Here is a 21491-nt window from a genome sequence, read left to right on the forward strand (position 1 = left end):
AAAAACCAGGAGGTGGAAAGGCCAAGCTGGAAATGTTTGGAAAGGGTTTGACTTGCTGAACCATCCCTCATCATACAATACTTCCCAACCATCTGTTCTCTAATGTTTAATTGTTTCCTTCAGCTGGACTGTAATACTAGAAGCAAGCCCTGTTGGGATTTTCTTTTGAGTAGAGGGAGTTAGGCAAGATTGCAGGCTAGCAAGTAGCAGAAAAGTGCAGCAGCAGCATCCCTCATGTGCATTGTTCTTTTGCTAAAACTAGGTCCATGCCCATCATATTCCACATGTTAACATTGACTGGCAGTGACTTTCGAAGGTTTAAGAAAGGGGTCTTTCCTAGCTGTAAATGGAGATATCTGGGATTTAACCTAAGACCTTCTGAATGCAAAGCAGATCCTCTACCACCAGTGGTGGTCCTACATTTTGAGGGGCCTGAAGCTTGAACTGCTTTGGGAGCCCCTTTGTAACCAGGTCACTTTTATGACATCTGTGCTACCGACTCTCAAACTTTGGGATTGTTGAAATATATACAGCAAAAAAATAATTTATTAGAGTCATGCGACTCAAATTAGGTCTTCTAAACTCAAGAATATTATGCAATGTGGACTAAAGCTATTTTGGGCCCTCTTGGGATTAGGGTCTCTGAAGCTTAAGCTTCATTAGTTTTATAGTAGATCCACCCCTGTCTAACACTGGGATAGGGTCTTTTCCTAATGTGTTTTACATGAAATCCAACTTTAGATATAGTTTTCAACAGTGTGTCTCATCAGAAGCAATGGAAAAGGCAGTGGTTTCTGCAACAGGAACCATTGTCCCTTTCTTTTGTTAACTGCTGTTTAATAATTGTGGACTGGTGACCTCCATAGATCATGTCAGGCCTATGGAGACGGTCTCCCTTACAGGGGATAATTATTTCCAACACCATTTTTGATCCAAACTAGAATCTGGGCACAGAGTTATGTTCACATCAATGTGTCAAACCTGTGCATCATTCCACAGTGCAAAAGCCCACATGGTATGAGCAAGTACACCTCTGGCGTGCAATCTGTGTCAGTCAAACACAGACTGAATGTGCTTGAGCTTTTGATGAACATGAGCCAACAGCACAACTTTTTTTTTCCACCCCTTGTAAGCCAAGCTGTTGACACATACAATTTCAAGCAAAAATAAAATAAAAAAGCTATGGGAATTCTTTTGTTCAGTACTGATTGTTAGCCACAGCTAGTTATCAATTGTATACCATGGACAGCAACAGCAAAATTATTAGGTACAGGTTTTGTTGGCCTGCTTGCAGTGGCAAAGGACGGGGGAGATTCAATAAAGGTTTTGCCTGCAAATAGTGGACTTCATTGTTTATCATCTCAAGCATCATGTTTTATTCAAGGAACTTGCTAGTTAGGTTGAGTAAGAATACTTTCAAGAAAAGGGGAAGCGGACACAACTCTTCTGATGATTTCCAATAGCAGTCAAAAGGGGGGGGGGGAGGCAAGGCTGTCTTTAAGCCAGCACAGAATCAGATATTCAAAAGCTCAGAAGCCAAGTTGCATACCTTCTCAAATATTTACCAACTTCTCTTAATTAAAGGCTATTTCCCCCCTGAATCAGTTCCACTCTGTCACTTTTGGTATCCATCAATAATCAAGAAATGTTGCACTTAGGAAGAAAACACCACCTGCCTACAAGACAGGAAAGTGAAGAACTTCACTGAATTTTACACAAACCAAACCCTTGCAAAGGCCATAAACCTAATCTGATCTTGCAGGTAATAAGCAGCTGTTACTGAATTGGATCACCCCAATAATGTCTTGTAATGTCTTGCGCGTGCGTGCACACACACACACAATGTAAGTCTGGTTTGCAACATTAACAAGGGAGAGAGCTATGGGGTGGCCTTCCCTTACCCACAGGACTGAGGGAAAGTCCAACGGCAGGCAAATTCCATATAAGAAGCATAAACCTTTTGTTTGGATCAGATATTCAACTTACTTTCTTGGTTATCTTTATGATCATTTGGATAAGAACACCCCTTTTAATCCTGGATCAAAATCCCAAATGCTCAGCATCCTGAATCCTGTGCCAAATACAAAGCTCTGGTTTGATGGTTTTTTATATGCACAGAACACACACACAGCCCTGTGTTGGAATTGAACCTGCAATCCTATCTGCATTATCTTAAAAGGAATTTGGAGCCACAATAGCTGTAGAATCAAACAATCGTAGAAGAGTTGGAAGGGACCCTAAGCGTCATCTAGTCCAACCCCTGCAATGCAGGAATCTCAACTAAAACATCCATGACAGATGGCCATCCTAGCTATGCTTAAAAACCTCCAAGGAAGGAGAGTCAACCACCTTCTAACACAGTCCGTTCCACTGTAAAACAGCTCTGTCAGAAAGTTCTTTCTGATGTTTAATCAAAATATCCTTTCTTGTAACTTGAATCTGGGATATGATATGATTATCTGATATATGATGTGAGTGTGTGAGTGTGTGATATGGTATGTTTGCATGATATGAATGGTTGTACGATATGATTGTGATATATCATATAATGATAATGTGTTATGAGTGTACGTGATTGTGTGATGACTGTATGATATTACAATTGTTTATGGTATTGTGATTGTATGATACATATCATGATTGTATGATATGTTTTTATGTTTGTATGATAGTACAATATTATGATTCTATTATACAATTGTATGCTTGCATATTATGATTTTATGATATATGGAACTACAATACAGACATACTTAGTTAAACTATTGGGCTTTGCTATTAAGTGTATGCACATACAGTATTTATCTATTTAAAAAACAACAATGATATATTAAAAGTATGGCTATATTTCATTTTGCAGCACAAACACACACACCACCATATTTCCATGTTTCAACATCTGGCAAAAAGTAGTTGAGTGGAAATATTTCAGATATACTATGACGGTTACCTACTTCATAATCACATGCTGCATTAACTTCCCTGATAAAACAGTAGCACTCAGAAAATAGAGGGCAAAGCAAGCTAGCAATGAAATAGCTGTGCCCCGTGCTTGAACATCAGTAGCACAGAATGAGGACAAAAAGCATGGAAGAAAAGGTGAAGCACTCCCTGCTGATAAGATGTCTACTTCAATTTACTTAGATGGAAAAACTACAGCCCATTAAAAAAGTCCATAATGCAGCAAAATGGCACAGATCGGTGTTAAAAACAGCACTTACCAATAGCAATTAAAGTAATGGAGCAGTGCAGCTTGGCACCAGAAAAAACACACAACGAGGGATAGTATACCCAGACTGTGTTGTTCAAGGAGAACATCACAGCCTTACTGGGATACTGGTGCAAGCGATGGAGCAAAATTTATTTGGTAAGGAGTCCCAACTCTTGCTTGCTTATCACATGGGTTCCAAAACTAATATGTAAATCACAGCATTCACAGGATCGTTCATCATGTTAGAAGAACCTAATGGGGATGGCTTCTGCCCAGTGGGATATGTATGTGAACTGGTATTTTGCTTAATCTGCCCAAGATCATTAATTTATCTTGGACTAGTCCATCACTCTGCTATTCTTCTGCCTCCTACATCCCTCCATTAACATGTTCTCTTGCCTTTCATATAAAAAAAGGGGGTGAGGTCCTTCATTTTGCTTTACCAATGTATACTTACCATTTCATTAAAAGAATACTGGAAACTGCCTTATAATGAGTCAGAACACTGATCCAGCTAGCTTTGTATTGTGTGCACTGCTCAACAGCAGCTCTCCAGGGTTTCAGATAAGCCTTAATATGTTCCCTACCTGTAGATGCTGGGGATTGAACCTGGAACCTTCTGCATGCAAGGCATGTTCTCTGAGCAACAGCCCTTCCTCAATTATCCCTTTAAAACACTGGCACATTTTCTAGCAAATGCATAGTGCACTGTAATTATGAAAGACATATAAACAAATAAAATGTAGATATAAAAGAAATATCAGAAGCAATTCCAAACAAGGGAAGACAAGTGGGGGGATGGACTGTTTTATAATCATAGTAAAACTGCATGCTGGCAGATCTCTCCCACCCATATTTTGAGTTGCTTTGAGTTGGTGTGGATTTTTAAAACAAATATAATTTTGGTCCAGCAGGTAGAAGGGAAGTTTGCTCAAAGTCATTCAAAACGGAAAGCAATAATAAATTCATTTTGATATTTGTAATTCCAGCTCAGTCGCATAAAGTTGGTTCATTCTCTTTTTGTCTTTGTTTCTCTCTCTTTCTCTCTGTCTCTCCTCCCCCCACATCTCTCTCTCTTGCTATTATTCACAGCAAGGAAAAGGATAAGGTATTTGTTCTCTGGGGACTGAGTCTTAGCATTCGCATGTTAGATTTCAATTTCCAGACTTCTAATCACAACTTTAAGAAGTTTGCCTGGTACATCCAAGAGAGAGAGAGAGAGAGAGAGAGAGAGAGAGAGAGAGAGAGAGAGAGAGAGAGAGAGAGAGAGGGAGGGAGGGAAGGAGGGAGACTCTCCTTTAAATTACAACATCTATTTCCAGAATCTGCTGGAATAAATGACATATATCCTTCTGTGTACCTTTGCAGGATCGGTTCAATTACATTAATATATTTGTGAAACAGGTTGTCAAAAGGAGATGCAAGACTGAAAAGCACAGCACAGGCAAGCCGGGGGTGGGGGTGGGGGGTGGGGGTGGAAATGAAGGACGAAGGACAATTGCTGAGCCTAAGCTGAACACAGCTTTGCCTTCCAACGTACACAAATGGCAAATGTTTCCCCTTAAAATAGGATTGCGAGATTACAGTTGTAATACTGTTAGGGAGGGGAAATGTATTTTAATATTGGTTTCTTGCTCAAGTCGTCTTAAGGCCATTGCAAAATGAGAACACACAGCATGTGCCATTTCCTGCCCTTGTTCTTGTTTCCGTGAGATGGTGAATTAAGGGCTCAACTTTACAATGCCTTACGTAGACTCAGCCACAAAGAAGATGCAAGCACTACACAGGCTTAATTCTATCATTCCGCAACTAATCCTCTTGCCTTCTAGTTTACCATGTTATTCAGGGCACGCCAGATGCTGCCTCCTGCAGGATTACTGTTTGTATTATTATATTATTTAAAATTTATGTTATGCTATTTATTTACTAAATTTGTATCTCACACCTTCAGCAAAAGAAAGGGAAATGTCCTCAGGGCAGCGAATGAATGAATGAATGAATGAATGAATAAATAAATAAATGAAAGAAAACATAGCATGTAACTAAGATGTACAAGAAATGAAATTTACATGAGATTTACTGTATGAGGAATTGTAACTAAAACAGATGCAGTAACTTGGCCTCAGTGTTGCAGAGGTTCAAAAAGCTGCAGGTTACTAAAGAGCTAGAGTGGGAGGTGGTATTTTCATTAATATAGGCATCAAGCAAGATTCCCTGGGAAGGGGTTTCGAAAGGCAAGAAGTCACTACTGAAAAGACTACCACTGAGCTTCAACGAGCCCCAATTATCTTAGTAATTTGGAAAGAGACCAATAGGAGGTACCTGAATACCAAGGCTTTAAAGAAGGAGTGGGAAATATTGGGCTTTCCATATGTTGATGAACAAAAACTAGAAACATCATTGACCAGTGGTTTTTAGCCAGTGTGCCTTGGGGTGCCTTGAATGATGGTCAGAGGTGTTGCGAGCAACACTGGTCTCTGTCCCTCTTTACTTCCCTCCGATGCCCTCTTGCATCTTTGCTTCCCAAAGGCTTGCACAACTGTCTATTTACACTATACTGTTGTAAGTTTGGGGAATCAGCCTGCATGATGCCCTGAGTCCCAATTATTGAGTTCCTGTATCTGTGAGAGCAGAAGATATGACAGCAAGCTTGTCAAATAAGTCTTTTTGTCTGGGCAACTGTAAGACAATGGCCTCACAGCTGGACACTTAAGCACCATGATTAGCATAACCATATAGTTGCTCTGTGCCCTAGGGCAAATGAGTGGGCCTTTTCTCCCCACATCTGGCTGTTTCTTTAAAAAACAGGGCTCTGGACTTAAGTTTTCTGCACTGGATTGGTATCTTAAAGAGTGGATGAACTTTCATCAGTTCCATTGTCAAGCTCAGGTGGTGGGCTTTAGATTTCCTGGAACACAGAGCTTCTGCAGGGGTGGGCAGCTGTATAAAATAAGTCTACCCCAGGAAGCTGATGGATCCAGATGATTTCCTGACTGCTCTTGGAGAGTTTCATGTTGCTTCAGCAGGTGATTCTTTTGACATCCTAGTGGATCTCTGGACTACAGAAATGACCAGGACAGTGGACACAATCACTCCAGGGCATCTCCTCTAACAGAATGGAGCCAAGCCAGCCCCCTGGTTTCCTAGGGAACTGGTGGTGATGAAATAAATGAGATGGTGACCAGATAAAAATTGATGGAAAACTTGGAAGAAGTCCAACTGAATACAAGCTAGAGTCTACTTGAAGACCTACTCTGTGGCAGCGCAAGCAGTGAAAAAGCTATTTTTCTCTGCTTCTATTGCATCCAGCAGAGCTGTTCCTTTTACAACCTTACCCACGTGAGGAGATTTTAGACCACTCGATGGCCCGCTGTGAACAATTTGCTCAGTACTTTGCTGACAAAATCACTCAGATCTGTTCCAACTTGGATGTTACAGTTGACACTGGTCTAGTGGATATAACTTTGGTCCCTGCTTCTTCAATGATAATTGATACTTTTCAATTTGTGCAGCCTGAGAATGTGGACAGCATCCTTGAAAATGTGAGAGCTACCACATGCGCTAGTTTCTTGCCCTTCCTAACTCATTAAAAAGGCCAGTAGGGGACAGACCAAGTGGTAACGGGAAAAAGCAAGGCAGGAATACAGCACACCTAAAACAAGCAGTTATAATTTTTCAACTGAAAAAGCCGTCCCTGAATCCAACTACGGTATATTGGATAAATTTTGGCCAGTTTCCATTTCCCATTACCGGGCAAAGCATGTGGTAGCATCTCAGTTCCAGAGGTTCCTGGAAGAGAAAGATTATCTAGATGCATTTCCATTTGATTTTAGGCCTGGTTATGGGACAGAGTCACCTTTGGATGACATATGTTGGGAGGAATTGGACAATGGGAATGTGTCCCTGTTGGTTCTGCTGACCTTTCAACAATTTTTGATACCATCAACTATGGTATCCTCCTGGGGCCCCTTGCTGGAATGGGACTTGAAGGCACAGTTTTAATAGCATCTCCGTTCCTTCCTGGTAGTGCTGGGGGACTCCTGTTCAACACCTTGATCATTGGCCTGCTCTTGATCATTGGCTCCGCTCTGTCCCTCATGCTATTTAACATTTACATGAAACTGCTTGGAGGAGTTGTTCAGAGTTTTGGGGTTTGGTGTCACCAGTGTGCTGATGACAGCCAGCTCTATTAGTCCTTTCCACTTAAATCCAAGGAAACTGACTTTGTTCTAAACCAGTATCTGACATCAGTAATGGACTAGACAAGGGTGAACAAATTGAAACTGGATGGGGTAACCCTCCCCCTGAACACAGAGCGTGTGTTCCTGGATTCAGTTCTGAGCCTAGATACCCAGGTTTCTGCAGTGATGAGGGTTAAAGCTGTACAGTTAAAACTAGTATGCCAGCTGTCCGCATTCCTAGAGATGTCTGATCTGGCCACAGCAATACACACCTTGGTTGCAACTGGCTCTATGTGGAGCTTTATTTGAAAAGTGCTCAAAACTGCTACAACAGACTAGTTACTAGTCTGTTTCAAGGCACAATTCAAAGTGTTGACTATGAGGCCTAAGAGGCTTAGATCTGCCTGGGCTCTGAGATCTTCTGTGGAGGCCCTTTTCTCAGTCACATCACTCTCAAAGGAACATTTGGTGAGGGCATGGGACAGGGTCTTCTTGGTGGCTGCTCCAAGATTTTGGAATTTCCCTTAGAGAGGCTCCTTGTCCTTCTGCGAGCAGGGGAAGACTGTTTTACTTTGACAGGCTTTTGAGAACTGATTGCTTTTTATGGAAATGGCTTTTCACAGTGAAAACAGCACCACACTATTGTGCTTTAACAGAATCGTTTTTATATTGTTTTTATTCTATTATAATTTAATTCACTTTTAACTATTGTCTTTTAAGCTTTCTGTATTTTATCAGTATTTTTATTTTTGCAAACTGCCTTAAGTCCCGCTGTAGGGAAAGCGCAGTGTAGATATATTAAAAGAATTTTAAACTAATGAATGGGGAGGGGTGGCACTCCCCAGGTGTTCAGAAGGAGAGCGTTTCAAGAGTTCTCTGATAGAAACCCCCTCCTCCTTTTACGTTCTTCCCTTTGAGCCTTTTACCAGAAAGTAAAATGTCACACATGCCATCTATTTCCTCCAACGAAAACTTTGCAGAGTGTGGAAATAGTCAAACAGAACAATTTAACAGTCGCACAGCCCCCGCGGGACCCTTCAGTTAGGAGCACAAAATGTTTTGCCATTTACTTACCCTGGAATTGTCTATACAGCTTAATGATTTTTTTAAAAAACAGTTTTCAAATGTGTGTTTTGCTTTGAGGAATGAGAGGGGGGACTCTTGATTGGTTCTCTACCCCCTCCTCTTCTCTCTCTCTCTCTCTCTCTCTCTCTTCTCTCTCAGATGAGGAGAAAATTGTTGAAGGCCCTACACATAGCTACAAAGCAGGTTTATTGCAAATCGTACCTTGTGAAAAAGTGTCTGAACGTGTCTACCCAGAGAGATACACCAGACGTGATATTCAATGTGCCTTTGCATTTAACATGCAAGCTTCCAAAAAATGAAATAAAACAAAGAGCAGCCATTGGGGAGAATGGTCATTACTGGGAATGAAGTAAGTTGGACAAGAGGGGAATTTAACCCTATCCAGCCTTGTTGGCAGCATATACAATTATCACCTTCCGTGACCGCTATTAAATGCATGGGGATTAAATGCAAAGATGCCCTTAAGTCTGCATGTAGTTCAGCTATCCTCCCTTGTAATTCTTCCTATGGTACAACACTCCTCTTGCCATGATTCACAAAGTACAGTCATAATTTGGTTGCCCCTTGAAACCCTGAAGTCTGCACCGGGCTGAAAATAAAGTGGGGATATCTATAACAATTAAGAATGTTTACCTATACCAGTGTTTCCCAACCTTGGGCCTCCAGCTGTTTTTGAACTACAATTCCCATCATCCCTGACCACTGGTCTTGCTAGCTAGGGATGATGGGAGTTGTAGGCCAAAAACATCTGGAGGCACAAGGTTGGGAAACACTGACCTATACTTGGTAAGCACATCTGCATCACACATTTAAAGCAATATTATTCTACTTTTAATAGTCCCAGAGAATTGGGGAACTGTATCTCTGTGTGGAGAAGAGAGGAGTCTTCCTAACAACTCTCACCACCCTTAACAGAGTTCTTAGGAGACCCCTCTTCTCCACACAGAGCTGCATTTCCTAGAGTTCCTTGGGAAGAAGGACTGGTTGTTAAATCACTCCTGGACTTCAGAACAAAACATGCAAAAAGACTTTTTGAAGGTATTATTAGCAGCAGCAGAGCAGTGGAGGATTATATGGTTTAAGAAAGTTGTCCCACTGCATAAAAAACAAAGGGTGGCATTCAGCAAAGTTTTACTCAGGGTGGACCCATTGAAATTGAGGGACTTAACTGATCAAGCATATCCATTAATTTCAATGGATCTATTCTGAGTAGGACCAGTGTTGTTAACCACCTATAGCTGTTGTTTCTAATCTATAGTAAAATAAATAAAACACAGCCATACAGCTTACGTACTGCTGCTGAAATTAATATAATATATATTTTATTAAATAGATAAATATATCTTCATTTATAGTGGTCTTCATTTATAGTTTCTGACCACCTACTTGAACCCACAAAATTGCTAAATAATCCCTAGGATTAGCGATGAAGTATTGCACAGTTATTCTTCTGGGAGTTCAACATCCTCTCTCAATTCCTGAATTTTTCCTGACAGCTCTTCTCCCTTCGTCATCAATGATTTAATTTTGGCTAGTGCACTCTTCATGTTACTTGGACAGTTTTGAGGAATAAGACTTAGATAGCTTTCTAATTTCTCAGTGAAAGCTGCTGCCAACACCAAAAATTTGTCTGCATATTTGTGGAAGTCCTCGTCAACTGAATTTTTGTGTGTCGCACAGACCAACCGTATCCCCTGCCTAAGATAAATTGTCCTTTTCAGAACTTCCTCTAGGTGGCTGTTCATCATGGTCAGAACCTGGCATTTATATGTCAGGTGGTAGGAAGAAAGGATGTTTCCTCTATCTTTTGCCACTAACAGAGTTTGAAGTTCTAGTGTAATCTGATGAATTTCAGCTTGCAGATCTGCAATACCTTCCAGCTCTGGGTCGTGAACTCTGCAGAGAGTTGGTTCTAAGCAAGGAGCTGGTCCTACATGTTGATCCAAAGGTTCCTGGGACACATCTCCTGCCAAGACGAAACAAGCAAGCTGTGAATCCTGTTGAGGCCATAGCAATGATTGCTTTCATTGACCACCTCCAGAAGCTGCCTTTTTTTAAAAAAAGGGGGGGGGAGATAACTTGCCTTAACAGAAATAAGAAAAATACCATTAACAAAACTGCAAACCTATGTAGTCCATTTGTTAAAGTAACCATGGGAGACGAAATCTCTTCTGAAATGGGATTTTCATTGTCTCCCAAACTGCCTTATACTCATGCAATTTCCTGTACTTCACATTTTTTATTCTTTCTTCCCTCCTCAAGCTAAGAACAAGAGCCTGAATTATTACAAAACATGGCCTCAAAATTGCAAATCCAGTTTCTAATCCTTGTTGGCAAACCATAGCGGCAGGGCCACTTCCCTTCCACATGGAGTCCTACATCATTTACCCCACAATTCCTTCAAGCCTTGTAATTCCTGGAGCTTTGAAATATTATCTCGCCAAGAGAATGACTACACTATGGATGTGGCACAGAATCATTTCAATAAAATGGAAACAGGAACAGAACCTAAGAGGAGGGATCTCATGCATGCAAGGTGGGACTATACAGAGATTATGTACTCTAAATGAGAGTTCAGAATTCAATTGTGGCCCCATATAATTACTGTTGTTGTTGTGGTCATTGTTATTTATGTAGCACTTAATGCCAAAATAGGCTTCTACGTAGTTTACCAATATAAAAACCAATGGCACAAGCTGTGATATATATATATATACACATGGGATGTGGGTGGCGCTGTGAGTTAAACCACAGAGCCTAGGACTTGCCAATCTGTCTCCAGCTGTTAAAAAACCGAAACCTGGGAAATATAATCCCTTGCCAATACATAGATGCAAAATAAGAATGTAAAGATATTGAACAACATGCATATCTGTAACAAAAACCCAAATGCTTATACCTTTCCATTATGTGGGAGTTGGCTCTATCCCATTCATAATTTTGCTCCTCCAGTTGTGAACTGTTTTCCCTTCTAAAACATCTTTGAGCTTCAGCAACCAGAGCACTGCACACTATTCCTAGTATGGTTGCTCCATATAACTGTATCTCAGTAGTTGGACATCTGACTTACAGACAGAAGGTCCCAAATTCAATCCCTAGCGTGTTTCAGCAGGACTGGGAATGTTGGTGCTGACAGTCTGTGCAGACAGTACCAACCTAGCTGCTCCAATGGTCTGATCAAATACAAGACAGCTTCCAATGCTGCTAAGATTCCAGTGGTCCAGTCAGGCCAAGGAAGAGAGGTGGTGTTCCAGCAGGGCTGAGAAGGCCTTTAAGGAATAGAGTACACCCAGACATGAGGATTAGTGCATTAGTTTTCTTGGTTATAACTGTGGCTTTAGATTGATATACCACCACATCATGCTAAATTTCATTCATGCCAATGGGTGTGGTGTGGCACAGCAAAGGACAACATTGGACCAGTCACCATCCTTTATGCACACAAGTGCTTCTGTTCCCCCATGATTCACCCATGCAGGAGCTATACCACTCCAAATTTCATCATACATCACGGACCCTGAAAACAGCTGTAAATTTACAGCACAAAACTAGAACTATTTCCCCAGGTTCACAGGGTTGCAAACTGTTCCCCCCACCCCTCAAAGCAATTAACAAGGAAACATCCACTAAGTTCCAACAGATTTCCATTTGGGGGGGGGGTCACATAAAACAGAAATGATCAGCTAAGGGAATGTTAGGAAAATGGAATAAAGTGCTCTTTGAATGTTAAAAGAAAACCTGTAAGTTCACCATTTAGAGCACAAGAGAGCGAAGAAGAAGAAGAAGAAGAAGAAGAAGAAGAAGAAGAAGAAGAGACTTGTACTTTCATCAAAGGACAATTCAAACATCAAGCCCAAAGGAAAAGGGAGTCATTTCCTCCAAACATTTTCCTTGCAGTTCTTAGTGTTGAAGATATTTGTGATTTCTTTAAACAGAGAAAGTGGGGTTGTGGGGGGTGGGTGGGAGTTGCTATAAAGCAATAGTAGTCAATATGTTGAAGTATTTACACTTATCACATTTAACTTTTTGGTTGCATTGCTTCATGTTTTAAATAGGATGTTTGCTGCTATTCCCTTCTTTCTTTTTTGCAATTCAATTCTTGTCTCGTGCAAGGGGCTGGTGAGGGCGGACCACTTTGTTTAGGGCAACATTTCCTCATAGGCAACCTCCCAGGGGAACAGAAGAAAGACAAGCTCCAGCGCTTCTTATAATAAGCTGCTCATTTAGCTCAGCTGTTTGTATCTCTCAGCTTTCCATGGGTTGGATGTCAGGCAGGGAAGGGGCAAGGGGCAAAAAGTGGGTGGGGTCAGCATGATACTGTAGTACCTCAGTTTGAGAACAGCCCTGTTTATGAACGATTCGGTTTACAAACTACACAAAACAGGAAGTAGTGTCCCAGTTTGCAAACTTTACCTCAGTCTAAGAATGGAATCTGAATGGTGGAAGGGCACCGGCGGCGGGAAGCCTCATTAGGGAAAGCACACCTCAGTTTAAGAATGGTTTCGGTTTCAGAACGGACTTCCAGAGTGGATAAGTTTATAAACCATGTACCACAGTACATGCTACTCTACCTTTGTATGGTAGCTTACATTAAACAACACCAGGGTCAGGTTGCTACACCCACCCACAACTCCCTAATCCAGACAAGCAAGAAGCACAGTTTAAGGAAACATTAAGGTCAGGCAAAAGCACGCAAGGAGAGAAGATAGTGGGACCTTTGGGGGCAATAGTCCAGGGAAAGAGAGCACAGGCAGGGATGGTGTCCAGGGCCATAGGAAGAGAGGCCTGGATGCCTGCATTTGGCTCCCATGAGAAAGAAAGGAAGGAAGGAAGGAAGGAAGGAAGGAAGGAAGGAAGGAAGGAAGGAAGGAAGGAAGGAAGGAAGGACACGGGTGGTGCTGTGGCTTAAACCACAGAGCCTAGGACTTGCCGATCAGAAGGTCGGCGGTTCGAATCCCGACAACAGGGTGAGCTCCCATTGCTCAATCCCTGCTCCTGCCAACCTAGCAGTTCGAAAGCACATCAAGTGCAAGTAGATAAATAGATACTGCTCCAGCGGGAAGGTAAACAGCGTTTCCGTGCGCTGCTCTGATTTTGCCAGAGGCGGCTTAGTCATGCTGGCCATATGGCCCGGAAGCTGTACGCCAGCTCCCTCGGCCAATAAAGCGAGATGAGCGCCGCAACCCCAGAGTTGGTCACGACTGGACCTAATGGTTGGGGTCCCTTTACCTTTTTTAAAGGAAGGAAGGAAGGAAGGAAGCTAGAGAAAAGAGACTCTGAGCTGAGTGTGAAGGACAGTGTGTGGTGTCCTGTAAGAGTAATTAGGCCAGGAATTACCTGGGAGGCTGAGGCTGAGACAGGAGAAGTAGAAGCTGTAAAGAGACAGTCTACTTAGGTCTCATTCTAGTCAGAAGGGAAGAGATTCTTCTAGAAAGAGAAGACTCCCAAACCAGTGAACCCTTGGGTCTATTACTTGGTGTACCCCAGGAGTAGGGCTGTCTAAGGGGTGCGTAACTGACAGGAAGTACCACCTTGTTAAGAACCAAAGTATTAAGTTAAAAACCAAAGTATTAAACGGCAACAGTTGTGCAACAACTGAGAAAGTATTGAAGTGAAATAACATAATAAACTGAAGTATTCTATGTTTTACCCTATGTCTGTATATAATAAAATACAGTAGCTACAGGAATGTACGCACAGGCTTAAGCAACATATAGGCAACTTCCTGATATAATTCTAAATTAGCCTTTAATTTTCTGTTCCTGTAGCTGTACAGAGTGGGGACACACACTTATGCTATAATTGCTTTCTAAGCAAGGCAGTTGAGTCAAGATTTTTTTAAAAAATAAAATAAAATGCAAGATTTTTAGGAGGTTTGTGGACGTGGCAAAATGGCCACTGTGAAAACAAATCCAATGTGTAATGATTTGTTTTGTTCCCAGGGGGAGGGTTCCTGAAATGTGGCCGAACTCAACAGCAGGTCATTAAGGTCATTAAAAAGCTTCTGCCCTGGATTATTAGAATCATCTTAGAATATTAAAGCTTGATTCAAAGACTTGCAGCAACAGCAAGTAAGTGCTTAGCAGAGACCTACCAGTTTTCATTTCAGTGTGCCAAGCTGTATTGATGCTGGTGCAGCTGATTAGGAGCTGGGTTGAGGGTTATATTCTGGCATTCATGGGTTCACTGGTTACACGAACAACTTGCAATTTCTATAGCTAAACACACAAAGGGAATGAAAATAATCCAGTCTTTCTAATACCCCTCCCAATTCCAAATGCCTGTAGGGAGCCACTGTGATCCTGCCTTCTTGCTTTCATTGTGTAAAGAATGACAAGAGCACTCAGCAAATAATAAACGACAACTTAAATACAACGGTAAAGTCAACAAAATTAATGCCTTTAGATTATTTTGTTTACGAAAATAATAATAATAAAGCTTTCACATCACTGTTATGGAATCTGAGTACTAATTGTTCAATTCCACAGCCTGGGGATAATGAATGGCACTCACTTTCTCTCTCTCTTTCCCTTGTTCAAAGTATTCTGCCAATGCCCTTGGTTACATTTAATTTGACATTAAATCAAATGAGCATAAAAATAACACTGGAGAATAAATAGTGTGTATTCTGCATTGCTAGTCTAGCAGGCTATTATAATATATATTTTACCCCTCTGAAATGTTTCCCTCATTATTTTGTTACCATGTCAGCTAGGCGACTAAATAATATTTGCTGATGCTACAGGGGCATGTGAACATGGTGGCATTTGGTCAAGTAAGGAATGTAATAAAGAGCTGTATATATGTGTTTGCATGAGTACACACATGCACATAACATTTCTAGACCACCTGTCACCCAGGGATCGCAAAAATGTCAAAACTAGATAGATAGATTATAAATAGATAGACAATAGATATAGAAAGATAGATGATAGACAGATAACATTAAAAACCTCCAAGTGACAAATAAAACTGCAGCACAGAAGCACAGTACATGCATTTCAAAAGAAGGCATGACATCCACTCAACCAAAGGTCATGATAGGGCTGTTCACACATTACATTCAATGAGTGTACAACCTGTCTGCGCGTATACTTAAATGGTACAATGAATGTACACAGACTGTGTACACCAGGCATAGTCAAACTCAGCCCTCCAGATGTTTTGAGATTACAATTCCCATCATCCCTAACCACTGGTCCTGGGATGTTGTAGTCCCAAAACATCTGGAGGGCAAGTTTGCCTATGCCTGCGTACACAGTAGTTGGCCTGCACAAATTAACAAATGTGCAAACTTTCATGCCTAGAGACAGCTTGCACCCATCTTAATGAAACCTGATGTTTCATTAAAAGCTGAGGGAGGTCTGGTTGCATAGCATACCTCACTGGCACACTAGTTTTCTATATGAGGGATTTCATTTAAATGGAGGAGCATTCAACCATGTCCTGCAACCTCACAGACACAGTATACCCCCTCTGTGATTACTAGGCCCAAGTCACTGCTCACTTTATAAAACTAATAATGGAAACAGCAACCTGAAATAGCTAGCAACTTGTAATACAATAGGTAGCTGTGTACAACAGGTAGCTATGCACTGGAGTAAATGAAATGGTGCAGAGGCAAATCTGGAGCTCTGGAACTTATAAGTATAAATTCCATTTCCAAAAAGTTCAGGATAGTAACTATCCTACTGTATTTACTTACTTACTTACTTACTTACTTACTTACTTACTTACTATTACATTTATATCCTGCATGCCTTTCCTCAAAGGAGCACAAGATACAGTGGCATAGCGTGGGTTGTCAGCACCCGGGGCAAGGCAAGTAATTTGTGCCCCCTAACCCGTGGATTTGACCCCCTAACCCGTGGATTTGCGCCCCCTAACCCTAACCCCCAGAAGTTGCGCCCGGTGTGGCCGCCGCCCCCCTGCACCCCCCACGCTACGCCACTGACAAGATAGCATACATGGTTCTCTTCCTCTCCATTTTTATCCTCACAACAACCCTGTGAAGAAGGATAGCCAGAGAGACTGTGACCAGCCCAAGGTCACCCAGTGAGTTTCATGGGTGTACAGTGGTACCTCAGTCTACGAACAGCCCTGTTAACAAACACTTTGGACAACGAACTCCACAAAACTGGAAGTAGGTGTTCCAGCTAGTGAACTTGCCCCAGAAGATGAACAGAAGGCAAACACCAGCAGCAGAAGGCCTCATTAGAGAAAGCACACACCACGGCTTAAGAATGCTTTGGTTTAAGAATGGACCTCCGGAACGGATTAAGTTCGTAAACCGAGTTACCGAGGTACCATAGTGATTTTAACCTGGGTCTCCCAGGTCCTAGTCAAGCACTTTAACCACTACACCACACTGTATCCACACATCCGTCTTGTGAGATGAATCACTCACTCTCCAGTCTAACCTAAGATCACCCACTGAGATTCAAATCTGAGTGGGCTTCTATACCAGCTTGAACACACTATCCATTTTATCACAGGACCCCTATGTAAAGGTTACTTCATCCTGGTGTGATCTCATACAAATGGCAGATGAGAAAGGGCAACAGGAGCAAAGCGATCCCATGGGTAAGATTGATCACAGGGACCTTTCTTTCTTTCGCAGCTGGCCTTCCACCCTGCAACTTGCTTGGAAAAACCAGTGGAAAGGTCACTTCTGAGAATGAACAAATGAAGAAGCCTCATAACTGTGCTCAGTGCATGGTTTCCTCCCTGCAACTCCACACTGAACTTGTCACTCAGTCCAACATTATGAGCCAGACAAATGAGACAAAGTACCAATACAGTAATTAAGACAGAACAAACACTGAGAGAATAAACCAACTGCATGGATCTTTCCTGATTAGTCAAGAATTCGGGACCCATATTTGCACCACCGCTCAAATGAGAAGATCTTAGCTAACACCATCATCCCCTCATGTTATATTTGATTAGCTGTGTAATCTCTTTTTCTCCCTGTCAAGTGCCACATTGTTTACTCAGGGCCATAGGATCAGTGGTAGAGCATCTGCTCTGCATGCAGAAGGCCCAAGGTTCAATCCCCAGCATCTCCAAATAAGGCTTGAGATGTCCCCTGTCTGGAGAGCCATTGCCAGTCTGTGAAGATGATACAGAGCTGGATTGACTAGTGGGCTGCCTTCGTCTGAGGCTTTTTCTTTTGTTTCTATGGCTGCATGCCATCTGTTGGCACGGATTAAGCCCTTTGTACAGACACCTGTTCCATTGTTCTTTCTCTTTCTGATATCACCTCTTCTTTCTCTCCCTTTTCCTTCTCGTCCAGTGAGTGAGCTGCCGAAGAAGGGACAGAACTGTTCAAACCTCTGGCAAGAGTGGACATCTGCAAACCAATTTTGAAAATTGGGGAAGGAACCACATAACATTAGGGTGAGGGATGCAATTGGCCTCAGGTTGCCCATACTTATCTTGGAACAACCACAGTTCTAAGATTTCCAGAGCAATTTGGAACTCTGACTGGAGTACAATGGAAAGCAGATCTTTTCACTTTATTGTTGTTATGCACGGAGAGATGGGGGAATACATGGCTCATAGTTTGACTGCAATTTACTTCCATAGTTCAGCCAATCTGATACGTTCTTGATGTTGATGGACTCTGCCATCAGCCTCAGCCAATATCTTAAGGGCTACCCCTGGTTCTGATTTTTGTTTGAACAAGGGTCAACAGACATGTTAAGGATCTCTTGTGCCACTGCATAGGGACATTGGGAATGTGGTTACTACCCAGATCCAATTCATAACAATAGAACTAAATTATTCCAGTGGCTGGTGGTTGATCAATCTATTCCTACAAGGAACTAAAACAGAAGGTCCTGATAGAATAAAAACTATTTTCCTATCTTTAAGCAATTGTAATAGTCAACAGTTGAACATTATGGCTTGGATTTATTACTTTTAATCGCTTTGTCTGGAGCGAGTGGGATAGACTCTCCAGTACAGTACCTGGTAGTGTTACTTCTAATCCACCAGCAAAAGAAAATTACCTTTCTGAAAGGAACATCTCAGCCTACTTCCCAACTCATAGAGCCTGCAAGATGTGCCTTTGTATATCAAAAGGATAAAGACGACACAAGGCATAATTGCTCAGTTTTCAAAGAGCTGTAAGATATTTCCCATGGAAAAAAGCTTCCAGACAATAGAATAAAAAACCTAGCCCTAGCAATTTCAACACATTACAGCTCCCTTTGTTAGCTTTTCAAACCATGCAAAAAAACTTCTATCCCTCAAGAGGCTACCCACACCCATTAGAAATAATCCCATTCTTGCATCTCCCACGGGCCACTCTGCATTGAGAGACATTTAAAAGCTAACTGTTCTTACTACTTACCAACCTGTTGCTCTCACTCTGGAATAGCACCCTCCCCTTCTCTTCCCCAAAATAGCAGAACACCACTTTTAAGACAACTGATAGAGGGAAGACTCCCAAAATGAGACCATAGCTGCTTGTTACAATTATGATTGGTGAATTGTAACCATCCATATGAAAGATGCAATAAAATACCAATGGTGAAAAACTGTATATCTGTTGTTGTTGTTGCTGCTGCTGCTGCTGTTGTTTATAGATTTCTTAGTAATTTGTTAACTAAAAGGTCTCCAGTCAACTTACATTTAAAATCACAAACACAAAGACATTATTGCAGACTTCCAGACAACAATGACAGGGGCAATACTTTTGCAATTGAGCCAACTGCACAGAATCAAGGAAATCTCAGGCATTCTAGCAGCATCTGACACCTGCACAACAGCTACATGCTTCCCTCATGATGCCCAAGTTCATCCTCACAAGCTTCCCGATACGTACACACACACGCACACACACACATACATACATCTGTGCACGTGGTTCAAAGGACAATATTTGAAATAAGCCAGGACGATACTGCATTTAGGGTTTTGTGGACCTATAATCAGGGACACGGGTGGTGCTGTGGTTTAAACCACAGAGCCTAGGACTTGCTGATCAGAAGGTTGGTGGTTCGAATCTCCGCAACAGGGTGAGCTCCCGTTGCTCGGTTCCTGCTCCTGCCAACCTAGCAGTTCGAAAGCATGTCAAAGTGCAAGTAGATAAATAGGTACCACCCTGGTGGGAAGGTAAACGGCATTTCCGTGAGCTGCTCTGGTTCGCCAGCAACGGCTTAGCCATGCTGGCCACATGACCCAGAAGCTGTACGCTGGCTTCCTCGGCCAATAAAGCGAGATGAGTTCCGCAACCCCAGAGTTGGCCACGACTGGACCTAATGGTCAGGGGTCCCTTTACCTTTACCTTTAGACCTATAATCATTTAAAACTCTGACCTTTCCCAAATAGTATTCAAGTAAAAACACACATTATTTGCAGAATTTGCCACAACTTTCTGAAAGGTAGCAGGAAACAAATTCAGCACACACTGCATTATCTGCCATTTATTCATTCTAGTTGTTGGGTTTTTGCTTTTTTAAATGAACTTCGCTTAATTATTTTCTTAATTCTTTTAAGAAATACAAATAGAATGCTAGAACTTATCCCAACATCCTTAAAGTAAATCTGCACACTACGAAGTACTGCTGTGTCCTATCGATCTATGGAATGGGAAATAGGTTCAGATATTTCAGCTGAATGGAGCAGCTAACCTTATACTTTACAGTATTAAAAATGTCACCTTATTTTGAGGATTAAAAAGTGATAAAAGCATATTCAGCTCTTCCAAAGCTCATCATCATCATCATCATCATCATTATTTTTTTGGGGGGGGGGGAGGTGGATAAGTTCCAGCTGACAACCACAATGCAGAGGGTTCAGAAATTTCCAGTGCAACAGTGAGCTGGACCTGATGCAACAGAGCTACAACTTGCACTTCCCATGCAAAAGTACAGAGGGTTGATATTGATGTTAAAAATAATAGGAAAGACCCTATTACTGTAGCCTTTCTAGGTTCCCCTAGGCTGACTATAACTCTGAGAGACCTTTGTCAGCTTGAACACACTGGAGATTGGTTTAATTTATTAGCTAATCTTTGTGCAGAGTGTTTTGCTTTAACATCGCAAGACGCTGTAAGAGTCCATAGTTATCCATGTTGAAGTTGAAAGAGATTATTATTATTTATTAATACATACAAATCCTGTTTGTAGTCCGTCTCCCCCTCCCCCCCCCCAAAAAAGGTGTCATAGGCATTTTGGATCTTTGGCTCAGTTGTGGTCCTGGGGACATCACAATAACATATATATGCGAGTGTTATAAGTGAACCAAAAATTTTAAAGTACAAGGACTTGTTTGGATGTCAAATTCCAGAGTACCATGCACACCCAAGTCTGTACAAAGTAGTTACGAATATTTCCCCTCCAATTTAGAATATAAAACCATTGGCATATTGATAATTTAGCATGGATTCTTAGAACAGATACATTAAGAACGAACAGATTACAGAAGTAGGAACAAATATGTTTAAGTGTATTATGCATTATGCATCCATGGAGTTATGGATATGGGATTAATTCTTCCTAGTGTGTGTACTGTATGCATTATCAATTAAACATGTGGTACACTGCCCTTTTAAAAGAAACAGCTGTGACCCAGGAGGCTTGCTGACTCAGAGGTGCAGCCTGGTTGGAAAACTAGTTTGTTTTTAAGTCTGTGCGGGCTCCCAGGACTCTTCAAGAATCTGAGAACCTTGAATCTGAGCAAGTCACAGAATTGTTTATTACCACTGGCTTTCTACTAGACCCAGAGAATAGTAAGTCATCTCAGAAGATGTCACCATGTATTCTAACAGAATAATTCATAATGCCAGTGATTGCCAATGTGGCACCCAAGGGTGCCCATACGCCCAAAGAGGCTTTCTCTGGAGCCCACAGGGTCAAATCCACTGAAATTAAGCTTGAAAAAAAGTGTTCTATTATAGCCAACAGAATAGGCAGCGGTGACCTTTTGGGCATGATGAACATAAGTTTCTACTGTTTGCAAATATGCCCGCAGGCCCCAAATGCATTCAGTTCTCCCTTCTGCCA

At 41.7% G+C, this 21491-nt stretch overlaps 2 protein-coding genes across 5 annotated transcripts in view; both read right to left on the bottom strand.

Annotated features, from left to right (window-relative positions):
- Positions 1–21491, bottom strand: part of PCDH11X (protocadherin 11 X-linked) — a 749953-nt gene that overhangs the window by 644004 nt on the left and 84458 nt on the right. The window contains exon 2 of one of the 4 annotated variants that reach the window (XM_081897549.1): positions 10352–10444. The exons of the other annotated variants lie outside the window; for them this stretch is intronic. The gene's annotated coding sequence lies outside the window, so the exon portion shown is untranslated. The remainder of the gene's footprint in view (positions 1–10351; positions 10445–21491) is intronic. 4 annotated transcript variants of the gene reach the window in all.
- On the bottom strand, positions 9921–11987 carry LOC309361342 (HAUS augmin-like complex subunit 2; the record flags this gene model as incomplete). Its single annotated transcript, XM_081896211.1, has 2 exons — positions 9921–10444; positions 11966–11987. The coding sequence occupies 2 exons, from the start codon at positions 11985–11987 to the stop codon at positions 9921–9923; spliced, it is 546 nt and encodes a 181-aa protein (XP_081752337.1).

Source organism: Podarcis melisellensis (genome assembly GCF_964234715.1).
Source record: "Podarcis melisellensis genome assembly, chromosome: Z".
NCBI lineage: Eukaryota > Metazoa > Chordata > Lepidosauria > Squamata > Lacertidae > Podarcis > Podarcis melisellensis.